The 13,267-nt window shown below is 36.1% G+C and overlaps 2 protein-coding genes across 3 annotated transcripts; both read left to right on the plus strand.

Moving 5' to 3' along the window:
• The first annotated feature begins 2,654 nt into the window (after window positions 1–2,654).
• On the plus strand, window positions 2,655–7,442 carry LOC137747396 (phospholipid:diacylglycerol acyltransferase 1). Of its 2 annotated transcripts, none has more exons than XM_068487501.2 (7): window positions 2,655–3,496; window positions 4,205–4,427; window positions 4,558–4,841; window positions 4,988–5,285; window positions 5,564–5,823; window positions 6,309–6,800; window positions 6,978–7,442. In XM_068487501.2, exons 1-6 carry the CDS (start codon window positions 3,030–3,032, stop codon window positions 6,790–6,792), a joined length of 2,016 nt encoding a protein of 671 aa, XP_068343602.2. In that variant the 5' UTR covers window positions 2,655–3,029; the 3' UTR covers window positions 6,793–6,800; window positions 6,978–7,442. The 2 variants fall into 2 exon arrangements, with proteins under 2 accessions (XP_068343602.2, XP_088544567.1); XM_088688441.1 differs by having other exon boundaries at window positions 2,879–3,496; window positions 4,130–4,427.
• A 2,298-nt stretch (window positions 7,443–9,740) lies between these two features.
• Window positions 9,741–10,976, plus strand: LOC148698798 (uncharacterized). The gene has a single exon (XM_088677778.1). The coding sequence runs from the start codon at window positions 9,753–9,755 to the stop codon at window positions 10,887–10,889; it is 1,137 nt and encodes a 378-aa protein (XP_088533904.1). The 5' UTR covers window positions 9,741–9,752; the 3' UTR covers window positions 10,890–10,976.
• The last annotated feature ends 2,291 nt before the right edge of the window (window positions 10,977–13,267 follow it).

Raw genomic sequence — 13,267 nt, forward strand, 5'->3', positions numbered from 1 at the left:
ATCAATTTAATCAGGATGTTATTATAAAAAGAGATAATTGGAGCAATGATCTATGAACTTTAGCTTAATTAGAGCTTTGGTTCTTGAACTAAAAATTTGTGTGTATTAATCCCTGGATTTGTTATAATATGAAGCAATGATTCTTATGGCTAACTTTTAGAACTTCCATCCAAAATAAAGAGTTTAAAGGGACAAGAAATGGATAGAAATTCTAACGTAGTTAGCCAAAATGAGCATTTGCTCTACATTATAACAAGTTCAGCGACCAATACTCATGTATTTTAAGTTTAGGGACTAAAGCTCCAATTGGGCAAAGTTCATAAATTGTTGCTCTAATTTTCTTTGATAATAATGTACTCGTACTGTATAAGTCATTATCGAATATCTGATCATGAGTTAGGTGTTAGGCTAACCTCTATTTATCAATTTTTTTCCTTTTATTCTTGACTTGGATTGGAAAAAGGGTAAGAATCAAACTCTTTTCAAATGGGCTTAACTTCAGATCCATTAAAGTTGGATTCGCGTAAAAATTGAAATAAAGTAATTGCACTTAGGCTTAACTTTGGGTCTGAATTTAGCACACTACGTACCCATGACCATGCTTTACCTCAATATAACCATAAATAGAAAAAAGTTATATAAGTACTATATATGAGTTCGTCTATTTCTAAAAATAAATTGATGTTATAAAAAGTCAAATTATCTCTCAATTTTTCAGTATGGGCTGCTGTAGTGTTAGTTTGGGGTTGTTGTGTTGTTTTTGAAAACTGCGTTTACTGTGTTTCGAGAATAAACAGCTGTAAAAAAAAGTAAGTAAATGTTTGATAAACTATAGTAGTAAAAGTGCTTTTAGTAAAAAAAAAAAGAAAAAAAAAAAGAAAAAAAGAAGATAGGATTAGGATTGTCAATATGAAAGTTTCATTAATTAATTGGTATCGTTTACCTACCTTCAATGAAAAAGGCATTTTTTTGTGAAGCATGTAGAGCTGCTTTTGTTTTATGCTGTTTTGGAACCATGATTTTGAAAAAAAAAAAAAAAAAAAAATCTTTTTATTTACCAAACTCAATTAAGACCTTAACTTTTTTAAGAAGCTGATTTAAAAAAAAAATTAAGCAAACCAAAACAAGCCCGTAATTAGTCTCATTTCGGCCTGGGCACGGTTTTGTTAGGTTCGATATGAAAGTGAAATCAAAATCCAAATTGAAAAAAAAAAATTCAATACAGTTCGGTTCGATTTTAAGGTATGTACCAAATTGATACGGAACCATTCGGTTCGATTTCAAGGTTTTAGTATGAAATAGGAATGAGTCGGTTTTGCGCTTCAATTACAGGCCCACTTTTTTAAGAGAGAGATCTGCCGGCAGGGACGAGGGTAGGGGCTGCCTCCGGCGGAGGTGGGGTGGCTGACGGGATTATGTGCGTCGGGTTGCGAGTTCTCCGGTTTGGTTTTCTTATTTTCTTTGAATTTTTATTTATGAAGTTAACGGAGTTAACTTGTGGTCAAGTAAAGGGACACTTGTCCACACCAAAATGCAGCAGAGGGTGGGCAGCGATACACTTGTCCACACCAAGATAAATAATAAAATTTTTTATTTTCTAAATTATTAACTTTTTAACACATATATATCACTATTATATAATAACACGTAATGTAATATCATGTCGATCACATTGAAAAATCTCTTCCACCGAAAAATCTGTCCTTCAGCTTAAACTTTATGGTCCATACTATTTTATCTGGTTTTTTCTCCAAAAGTTATTGTAATTTATCTCGGTGCTGCCGACAACCTAAATATTACTAAAATAACAAAAGCCAATAATATTAATAGAGACAGTCAACAAAATAATTATATTATAATCATGCACTATAAAATATTTCGACTAATAAAATAAAAAAAGCACTTTAAAATAATGTTATTTGCTCTCCACCCAATAAAAAAAATAAAAGGATAACGCTTGTCTTCTAATGAAGGGACTTATTTGTCTCCACCTGCGACGAATTTTACGGTTAGAACATTATAATTAAAACCGGTTATTTCAATTAAAATCGTTTATTTCCAAATTGTCTATATATATATAATTCAATTTTGATATAATTTAATCATTTCACGTGTTAAACTAATTAATGATTTTAGTACCAAGTGGTACTTTTATAATAAATTGTCTATATGTTTTGTTTAAATAAATGGTTAAAGATTTTCAAACCGATTAATTTTTTATATATGTTTTTTAATTAAATGATGATAAGAAAAATGGAATGATCACATTATATTGATAAATCGTCTATATGTTTTATTCATACAATAAAAATTCATTAACCATAAATAAAAAGACGAATAAGAATAAAGTACACAAAGCGTCCTACAAGAAAATGTTCCGCTCAAATAAAAGAACAAGTCAAACTTAATTTAGTTTCCATTTCATGCTAGAAAATGATCATCTTCGGATCTCTTTCACCTAATCATCTTTATTGAATAATTTGAATTCTTGAAATTTGATCAAATGGTTAAAAACGCAAGTCCATTTTAAAAGTTATAAAAAAACTTTAATCATTTAATCAAATTTCAAATATCTGAATTGTTTGAAGAGGAGGATTAAGTTCTTTCTTGCCCACTCGGACACAGATAAAAGCAAGGAGAACGTCATCCCAACTAAACCACCGTTGATCACATCCATCATCTCCCACAGGCTTCCGCCACGTGTCCTAGAGCAGTGTGTTGTGGGACCCTTGTAGGTTCTGGGAGCTACCAGGCTCAGTCCCTCCGATTTTCTAAACACAACCACAAGTACACAACCAGTTCAACAGCCAATCAGAATCCTCCACATCCCCACCCGCCGGCCAAGACCTCTCCGCCCGCCGCCACAGCAACCATCGCCGCTGTGTATAAATATAGTAACCGTATTTCTCGGGCTTGGGGGTTCGATCAGCTGCTTCGCTGAGCACCGAGGGACCAAAAAATGAACTTTGTAACTCATCGGAGAGAGAACGTTTAAAGCCGCCCACTTTTTTTCTCCCGTTATCAAAACGATGTCGTTTCTTAGACGGAGGAAGGGAAAAGCCGCTTCCGACTCAGAGCCGCCATCTCCGCCGATTGGCGACGAGAGCGAGAAAGAAAAGGAACCGCAAACGCAGAAGGGGCAGCAGCAAAAGCACACTCACAAGAAAAATGGCGGGGAAAAGCAGCAGAGGTGGTCGTGCGTTGACAGCTGCTGCTGGTTCATTGGGTTCATATGCTCGATCTGGTGGTTCCTGCTCTTCCTCTACAACGCAATGCCCGCCTCGTTTCCGCAGTACGTGACGGAGGCGATAACGGGGCCGATGACGGACCCGCCGGGGGTGAAATTGAGGAAGGAGGGGCTCACGGTGAAGCACCCGGTGGTGTTTGTGCCCGGGATTGTCACGGGCGGGCTCGAATTGTGGGAAGGGCATAGTTGTGCAGATGGATTGTTTAGGAAGCGGCTGTGGGGTGGCACATTTGGTGAAGTGTACAAAAGGTGAGTGCTTTCTGGGATTTTCATGCTAAAACATGATTAATAATTTAATTGGGGATTAATTTGATTTGGATTTTTGGACTTTGAGCTTTTTGTTGATTATTTAGTGATTTGGCGTAGTTTAGAAGGAAGTGTGACATACTAAGAGGGTAATGTGTTCGATACTTGAAAAGTGATTTTGGCTTAATCAATGCTGTTTTTGTTTGTTTTACTTATCACTGTAAAGCGCCAAGCAGTTTAATTAGTGAACCCATGAGGTGGTTTGTTGGTTAGTTTATGAGCTGATTTTGCTGTAATCAATGCAGTTTTCGTTGCGGCGAGGTTGCTTAATTTACCAGTTTTTTACTTAAATCTGTAAAGTGAGTTGAATAGAGGGGTGTTGTCTTGAAAATGTAGTGCTACCTAATTCAACTGTATGCCATGTGTAAAAGTAGATTGATAAACTTTTTGAATTGTAGATGTGAAGAAAATGTTATGAGGGTGCTTGTTAGAGTGTGGATGCGAAACTCTTTCATTTTTTCTTTCTGTTATCCGAAAGAAGTATGGAGTTACTTCATGCTCGAAACACTAATCATTGGGGTGTTTTGGTTTTCCCCATTTGTTTTCTGAAGTCAATCTCCTATTTGTTTTCTGAAGTTTTGGAATATTGGTGGTGGAATTGAATCTTACATCGCGATTCTTGTCAACCATGTTTCCTTTCATCTTTCGCAGACCGTTGTGCTGGGTTGAGCACATGTCTCTGGATAATGAGACTGGACTGGACCCTCCAGGTATAAGGGTCAGGCCTGTTTCTGGCCTTGTGGCAGCTGATTACTTTGCACCAGGTTATTTTGTCTGGGCAGTTTTGATTGCAAATTTGGCTCGCATTGGATATGAAGAGAAAACAATGCATATGGCGTCATATGATTGGAGACTATCGTTTCAAAATACTGAGGTATTGTTTTTTAACCCATTTAGCTTCCTGTGATGGAAATTCCTACAGTTTCTTTGTTCATCGTAGCATGATAGATTTTACCATGAAAAATGACTCATATTGTATTTATCTGCTTGATTGCCTTTGTCAGGTTAGGGACCAAACTTTAAGCAGGATAAAGAGTAACATAGAGCTTATGGTAGCCACAAATGGCGGTAACAAGGTGGTTGTTATTCCTCACTCAATGGGTGTTCTGTACTTTTTGCATTTCATGAAGTGGGTTGAGGCACCGGGACCAATGGGTGGTGGGGGTGGGTCAGATTGGTGTGCGAAGCATATTAAAGCTGTAATGAACATTGGTGGACCCTTTCTAGGGGTTCCAAAAGCCATTGCGGGAATTTTCTCGATGGAAGCCAGAGATATTGCAGTTGCCAGGTTTATCTCATTTACTTTTGCACCATATTCGTCTGCCTAGAAATGTGAATTATGGTTGTGTCCTGCTTTATCTAGTCTGCTAGAAACATGTATGCATTTTTGTACCCTGCTTTGGGCTCTTGATCAACCGTGAATCTTTATTGCAGGGCTTTCGCACCAGGTGTTTTGGATAAGGATGTTTTTGGCCTCCAAACCTTACAACATATGATGCGAATGACCCGTACATGGGATGCAACCATGTCAATGATACCAAAAGGCGGGGACACTATTTGGGGTGGCCTTGATTGGTCACCTGAAGGATACTGCAATTGTAGTGCAAAGAAGGTGAAGAATAACGATACAAACGGTGCAGTTGAAAAGAGAGTAAACTATGGGAGGATTGTATCATTTGGGAAAGATGTAGCGGAGGCAGATTCCTCCAAGATTGAGATGATCGATTTTAGGGTATTGCTCTGTGCTCAAGTATAATTAACCAAAGGCATTCCATTAGAAGTATATATGTCCCCTTGCCCTTATAATTGTACCATCGTTTAGTAGTTTACCTAGCATCTTGGTTTAGTCTTTTGTTTTTTAATATGGGATTATTCATAGAAATGTGAAGGAGGTTGCCTGGATTGTTCGTCTTCCAAGATGTGTACTGTCTTATCTTTTCTTAGAATCTCAAGATAAATACTATCATAACTGTTTAATGTGTATCACTTTGACTTGTGCGTGATTGGCAGGACGCTGTGAAGGGTAATTACCTTGCAAATGCTACCCAGTGTGATGTATGGACGGAGTACCATGAAATGGGTGTTGGTGGTGTCAAAGCCGTTGCAGATTACAAGGTCTACACAGCTGGATCAATTTTGGATCTCTTTCATTTTGTTGCCCCCAAGCTGATGGCACGTGGGGATAATCATTTTTCGTATGGGATTGCCGACAATTTGGATGACCCAAAATATGAACACCACAAGTATTGGTCGAATCCCCTAGAAACAAAGTGAGTTTTCATGTTTTTGTGTTGTATTATCAGCTTTCCCCCTAGTGAATCATATATTGAACTTAATCTCGTTTTCCATCTTTTGGCGATCTTAATTGAGTGTAGCCAGTATTAGTGCTTTAAATTGTATCTGCACGTACCATTCTCCAATGCCTTTTATATGCTCAGAGATGAATCCTTAAGTAGGAAATGCCCCAGTTTTGCCTAGGTAGTAAAAAATTCACTATGGTTGTTTTGGGAAACTGCTTCCCAATGCTTTACCTAAAGTGGGAAGACAGTCACGCTCCAAACACGTCCTGTATGTTCAGTCAAATTTTCCATTTTCAATCAAAAAGCTTTATATACTTAAATTTCCGGCTCTTATTATCATAATATAAACACTTCATTTGTTCATGTATTGTTTATTTAGTTGTTCTGGGCTTGTGTTCACTGTTTAAGCAAATAATCTGTTAGTGTGGCGCCTAAACCTCTGACTGCTTGTGCAGATTACCAAATGCTCCGGACATGGAGATCTATTCCATGTATGGAGTTGGAATCCCGACAGAGAGAGCATATGTATACAAGTTAACTCCTAGTGCTGAATGCTACATTCCCTTTCAGATAGATACCTCAGCAGAGGGTGGAAGTGAGGACCCTTGTTTAAAAGGTGGAATATATTCCACCGATGGCGATGAAACTGTTCCTGTTCTGAGTGCAGGTTTCATGTGTGCTAAAGGTTGGAGGGGTAAGACCCGATTCAATCCTGCAGGCATCCCTACTTACATAAGGGAATATGATCATGCCCCTCCGGCAAATCTTCTTGAGGGACGAGGCACCCAAAGTGGTGCTCATGTTGACATAATGGGGAACTTTGCTTTGATCGAGGATGTTTTAAGAGTGGCAGCAGGTGCTACGGGGGAGGAATTGGGCGGAGACAAAGTGCACTCTGATATTTTCAAATGGTCTGAAAGAATCAACTTAGATCTCTGATTTACATGGTGAGTTATAAAGCGCTCTCTCTCTCCTTGCGCTCGCACGCACACACAAACAATACGGATACAATCACATGCACCTTTTATTGCTTTAAACTACCTACATAATGGTCAAAGCTATGTTTTCTGAAGGCGGAAAACTGTTCTTTTGTTCAACTTGCCTCTTTCAACCTTTGTTTTCAGGTCATCCGGTGCTTCAAGATGCACCTGATGAATTATCGGCTTCCAATGGTGGCGGTTGTGATTAAAGCGCCAGTTCATGTACTTTCATTGAAGCCTAAGAAGTGAATAGCAAATTGCTGAAACAAACACCTTCAAGATTATATTGTCATGTATCTGTACTCTGCAGTCTTGATAGCTTCAAGGAGCCAAGAATCGGCTTCAAGATTCGGATCGAATCGGATCCCACGACATGCCGGGCTCCTACCAATTTAGGTCTAGCTAACTTTACAGTTGATATATAGCTCGTTGGAATTTTGGATGTTCGATTAATTTGTTGGAAATTGCCTATAAATCCATTTAATTGACTAATGTAATGCTTCTCCAGTTCTACTACCTGTAATTATGCAGTATTTCACTGCTCCATAGCCTTTGATATTTTCGTGAACATATTTACAACATTTTGGAAATCTTCACAAAGATTTTATATGTTTTAGTTTCCCTTAAAGGTAAATCACTATTATTATTACTTTTGACATGATGAAATTTTAAACTACTTAATCATATTAGAATGGGTAATTAAATTTACGAAATTGGTCGAAATAATTAGAAATTAAATTTGAGAGTGAATTGCCAATTTAGTCTTTAAATTGTCACTTGTTAAAATTAGGTTTTTAAATTATTTTTTCAGAAGAACTAGTCATTGAATTATAAAAATTTGTCAATTACATTCCTAATATTAGATTTGAAGCTACTACATTCAATTTTTTTTCAATTTAAGTCACATTACTTGCATTTGATACATAATTGAGGGTAGATTGATAATTTTTTATTATAAAGAAATAGAGTATAGAGTTAACTTTAGAAGGTAAATTAAATGTTAGATTCGCAATCTATATGAAATGTTAAAAGCTTAAAGGCAAGAAAATGATAGTATTGTACTTTAAAGTGTGTCAAGTAACTTAAGTTGATGAAAAATTTGATAAAATAACTTTGAATATAAGAGTAAGGAGGAAATTAGCAATTTTTAATGAATTTAGGGACTTATTTTACCCAAAAAAAATAATTCAGGCACCTAATTTTCACTGAGGTGATAGTATAGGAACTAAATCGGTAATTCATCCCAAATTTTAATGGTTGAACTCAATAAAATAAAGGACTGAATATTGAAGATATATTTAAAATTGATTGTTATTGAGTTTTGAAAATGGTAATTTTGATTCGTTTATGTTCAAATTTGTATGTGAGGAAAAAAGTACGTACACATTACTTTAATCAAGTGGCCTAACTTGAATCTCCAAATCAAAATTTTAATTTCTTGCTTTGTCTTTCATTAGCCTTCTTAGCCCAAAAAAAGGTAACGCTAGGAAGACAAATTTAGATATAAATTTTGCGAACTAAATGATGTGTCACAAATAAGAATGAGCATGTTTATCAACTCTTAAGTAATAAATCAATCATTAACTTCCATGTCCTTTAGTTTTCAAAATTTTGTCTCTAAATTTAGTCTTCCTAGCATTACCCAAAAAAAATATTGTCCTTCAAATCTCCTTCCTTCCTCTTTCCTTCTCTTTCACTTTCCTCTGTCTTTCTCTCTATAAAGAAGTCAAGACAAGATATTAATGTGACTTAATTGTAGCCATTCCAATAATAAAAAAGAGAAATTTAGGGGGTGTAGTCAAACTCGGATTTGAGAGGATTTTAACTTTAAAATCTTAGTGTGGTCAATTAAAAGATTTTAGAGGATTTTAGAATTCATTCAAATATAGGTGTAGTCAACTAAAAGATTTTAAAGGATTTTAAAATCCATTCAAATCTAAGTGTATTAAAAAAAAAAAAAAAATTAAGATTTTGGAAGATTTCAATAAGTTGTAGGTTTTGTGGGATTTGAGAGCAAGAAGTATATATAACCAAGATTAAAAAGAATCCAACCTCACCCTCAACGATTTCAAATCCTTTTCCATCTGCCCCTGCTGTTGTCCACCGCTGTGCTGACGAACCCAAATCTTGAGTTCTCCTCCTGCACCTCCATCCAGAAGCCCATATTTGAACATTTTGCTCAACCCATTCAATTTGCCGTTGTTGTACCCTCTGCCTTAGAACCACTCTCTTGTTCGCACCAATGCTCGACACACCTCCAGTTTGATTTGATTTTGCATTGTGTCTAGAAAGAAGAAGAAGAAACAAGAAAAAGGAAAAAAAATAGAAAATCCACAAAAATCTACAAACTAAATCCATTAAAATTCTTTAAAATCCATATGAATTTTGTAGGAGTCTTAAATCCTCCTGAATCCTATCAAATCTATCACTTTTAAAAATCTTATTCTACACTCCTCACAAGTGTATTTTTCTTTCTAAATATAAAAAGTTTAGAGTATAAAATAAGAATTTTAGAGTAACAATAACAATTTCCTCCTTTAAAATCTTTTAAAATCTTAGTTTCACTACAGGAGAAATAATGCTACTCCTTAATTTCCCATCTGAAAGCAGGAAACTAGTTACAAGTTCCAATGCTAATCGAACGCTATTTCTTTTCTTGCAAGTTTTCCAATCAAAAAAGGACATACATTGGATATCAGAAAGTTAGAAAGAAAAAGAATCATTACGTTACCCCTTCTCCAAACCCATCAAGGACGGTTTCAAAAAAAAAAAAACAAAAAAAACCCATCAAGGACTAGTAAAAAGCATCTCTGATATTCTCTCGCTGAATATAAAACCAATGATACTCTCTCTCTCTCTCTCTCTCTCTCTCTCTCTCTCTCTCAACCAGTTTTAAAGAAAAACACACACTTTTCTCTAATGGCTTCTTCACCAACTCTCCCTTCCGACGTTATACGTTCCCAGATTTTAACCAGAATATCCCCGGAAACCCTAGGCAGTTGCAGACTTGTCTCGAAGGAATGGTACCACGCCACCTATGACTCCTTCAAACTATTTTGTGAGAAAACCAACACAACATATGGCTTCTTCCTTCAGAGCAAGTTCTACCCAAACCGTGTTTGCACCTTCTTACCAGTGGAAGATAACATCGACAACTCCAAAACTATTTCGCTTAGGTTCTTACATTTTCCCTACAGTATTGAAGCCGCCGATCGAGGTTTACTCGTCGGCGTGAGCCATAAAAACCATAAGATTCCTCGCTACTTTGTTTGCGCTCCTACTGCTCAATACTGGAAACAAATACCAAACCCTAAGACAAGGTATTTTACTCGGGGCACTGCTGTTACCGTGTTGAGGTCGAGTTCGAATTCGAACCCAGTTTTGAGCAGCTGGTTTAAGATTATTCGATTATCGAAGCCCGAGACCAACCCCTCATATGAAAACCACTCGATATGCGAAGTCTTTGATTCAAACACTTGGTCTTGGAAGCAGCTGAACGATGTGATTTTACCTCACTTGGTTTTCTTGGACACCAAGTCACCTGTTTCAGGGTGCTGTGCGCTGTACTGGCATCTTACCAACAACCAAATACTGGCTTTCTATCAAGACAAAGAAACCTGGGAAACCTTCGCGCTACCGCACCCTATGTGCAACGATGTGCATTGGAAGTACAGTTTAACCGCTTACCAAGGCCGTCTCGCGTTGGTTCGGAAAGGAGGTGATGAGTTCATGGAATACTGGATAATGGAAGACCACCGAGAAAAAATATGGAGTGAGAGGAAAAGACTAAGCACCCGAGGGACTTCTGTTGTAGCATTCTGCGACAGTGACGTTGCGCTTGTGAAGGAATATGGGAAGATGATATTTTACAATTTTAAAGAGTGCAAAGTATCCAAGCTAGTGGAACTAGGGAGCTGGCATGAGCCGGATTACATTTTCAGTTTTCCGGCGACAAAAAATCCGGGAAATATTGCCCATCATGTCACTCACAACTTAGCTTGGGGCTGGTGTTTCAAGTTCATCCTTTTGTTGTTCTTCATTACTTTGTTTTGGTGACAATCAACGACGGCTATGTGTTTTGCTGTGGTAGCAACAGGGCGGTTAGGGTTTCTTTCTTTCTGTGTGTTGTTTTCTGTGTTTTGTTGTGGGCTCAACCTTTGGGTTGAGGTTTTTGCTTTGAGGTCCATCCGTTAGTGTTGTTTGTTTTGTAGATGGGCCTTTGTTTGTAATGTTTGTTGTTTTGGTAAAATTCCTTGATAAAAAAAAAAAAAAAACAAATGATTTGAGTACCCATTTCAGAGGTGATATTGATGATATTTGGGTTTTATTTCTTATTTTTTCAAGAGACATTTAATTCTACCTCAACCCTAGCTTTTATTCACGTTTTATGGCAGAAATACAATGATGTGGCCTCATACCTCCATCTGTATTATAGAGTGTGTCAGCTTTGGACGTAACCAAACCTAATGAATTCAAACAATTTAGTTTAGCTTAATCACTTGAAAAGTATAGTTAATCTTCAACCAAACTAAAGAGTAATGTTTCACTTACCACATATTCGTATCATTATTTGTACATCTCTCTAATGGAGGTAAAAGTCCATCAACACATGTAGATCTTATCTCTATTAGAAAGATGATACAAATATATGATAAGAGTAATATTTCTGAATAACTAGTTATTCATTTTATTCGATTCAATATGGCATGTCTCACTGCTAATCAGAATACGACATGTTGCCACCCTATAGGAGACAAATCATAATTTTACAATCTAGTAATTCCCCATGTGGAAGCAGGAAACTAATTTACTAGCTATAGAATTAATCAAACGCTATTTCTTTTCTTGCAAGTTTTCCAATCAAACTAGGAAATACATTGGAAACAGAAAGTTGAAAACCCGTTGATGCTTGTAGGAAAAGAATAATAACCCAACAAGGATTAGCAAAACAAGGAGTAGATTGTAGCCAGAGAAATCTAGCTAAGGGGACTCTCTTAAAAATAGAACTCTTGATGAACTATCTGTCATCTCATATTTTTGGCACAATAATTTATAAAATTGACACGAGAATTGTGTCAAAAACATGAGATGACAGAGAGTTCATGACGAATCCCACTTTAAGAGAGTCTCCTTAGCATTTCTCAGTATAGATATGGTATTTGAACTATGACTGAATTGCAGTTATGGTTCCTTAACTAAAAATTAAATATTGTTATTCAATGCTTGTAGGAAAAGATATTGAATGAGGAGTTTTATGGAACTACGGGTGATTCGAGAACATGACGAAAAGATCTGGAGCGAGAATGAGAAACTACCATGCATCAAAACGCTTAATAACGATCAAATGGAGATGGAGTATTCTTTTCGTGTCGTTTGCAACGGTGATGTTGCACTTGTGCTCGAAACATCCGACAAGAAAGCGGCCTTTTGTGTAATTTTCAAGAGTTGGCAACGTTCGCACTCTCTGATGATGAGGCGAGGACTTGAGGCGTCCAATCCTGCACAAAATGTCATCGTCATCATATCATACCCAACTTGCTCGCGATGATTTGAGCCGTTTATTGGTGTACAAAACACTACACTCTGATGATTATAGTCGTTTCGATATTTGGACGTGATTGAGAATTAACCGTACCCGTCACGTTTCTGTTTGAGTTTTGTTGTTTGTATTCTCTTTTTATTGTAAAAAAGAAAAGAAAAACTAATGAAAATGACTTGAAAACTTTGAGTTTTAATGATAATGACAAAATAAAGGGTAAAATGAATAGTATCATTTTTTAATGTAAAAATGTAATTTTTTGTTAAAATTCTCAAAAAAAAAAGAAAAAAAAAGAAAAAAAAAAAGAGCAAGTAAAAAGTCAAGAAAGAAACAACAAATTCTAACACGTTACAACCCGAACGCGAACTTTTTCATCCCATCATCATCTAGAAAACAATTTTCCCTTTCATTTGAAGAAAACGTTTGATGCTTTTAATGTCGTTTTTATAGAATTAGGTGATAGAATGATGTGTCTTAGGTTAAAAAATATTAAACCTCATCCTAATCACGTCTTAGGTTGATGTGTCTTTTCCTTTGGAGTTATCTTAATTGGTCATAGAATACTTTCTTATATTTTGCAAATTTTGAAAGAAATTAATAAAAAAACAAACAATATATAAATAATTAAGAAAACTAATGAAAATAACTTGAAAATTTTGAGTTTTAACAATAAAGAAAAAAATAAAAGGTAAAATAAATAGTACTAAGATTGATTTTTTAATGTAAAAATGTAATTTTTTTTAAAATAAATAGTACCGAAAATTTTTCGTTAAAGTTCTCATAATAATTTCTTCAGTAGAATCATCACGCAGAGAAGTTCACTCGCCGCACGGTGCACGGGATACATTTTCCAGCCAGATGGAAGCGTAACACAGAAAAATGTGCGTGCATTTGT

The sequence above is a fragment of the Pyrus communis genome, chromosome 2 (genome assembly GCF_041283825.1).
Source record: "Pyrus communis isolate YQ-2024b chromosome 2, ASM4128382v1, whole genome shotgun sequence".
NCBI lineage: Eukaryota > Viridiplantae > Streptophyta > Magnoliopsida > Rosales > Rosaceae > Pyrus > Pyrus communis.

What these genes read in the sequence shown, in the direction of transcription:
- LOC137747396 (XM_088688441.1), top strand. Translation starts at nt 3,030, where the DNA reads ATGTCGTTTCTTAGACGGAGGAAGGGAAAAGCCGCTTCCGACTCAGAG. An exon ending in TTTGGTGAAGTGTACAAAAG is followed by an intron (nt 3,497 to 4,129) that starts GTGAGTGCTTTC and finishes TGTTTTCTGAAG; the next exon opens with TTTTGGAATATTGGTGGTGG. An exon ending in TCGAATCCCCTAGAAACAAA is followed by an intron (nt 5,824 to 6,308) that starts GTGAGTTTTCAT and finishes CTGCTTGTGCAG; the next exon opens with ATTACCAAATGCTCCGGACA.
- LOC148698798 (XM_088677778.1), top strand. Translation starts at nt 9,753, where the DNA reads ATGGCTTCTTCACCAACTCTCCCTTCCGACGTTATACGTTCCCAGATT.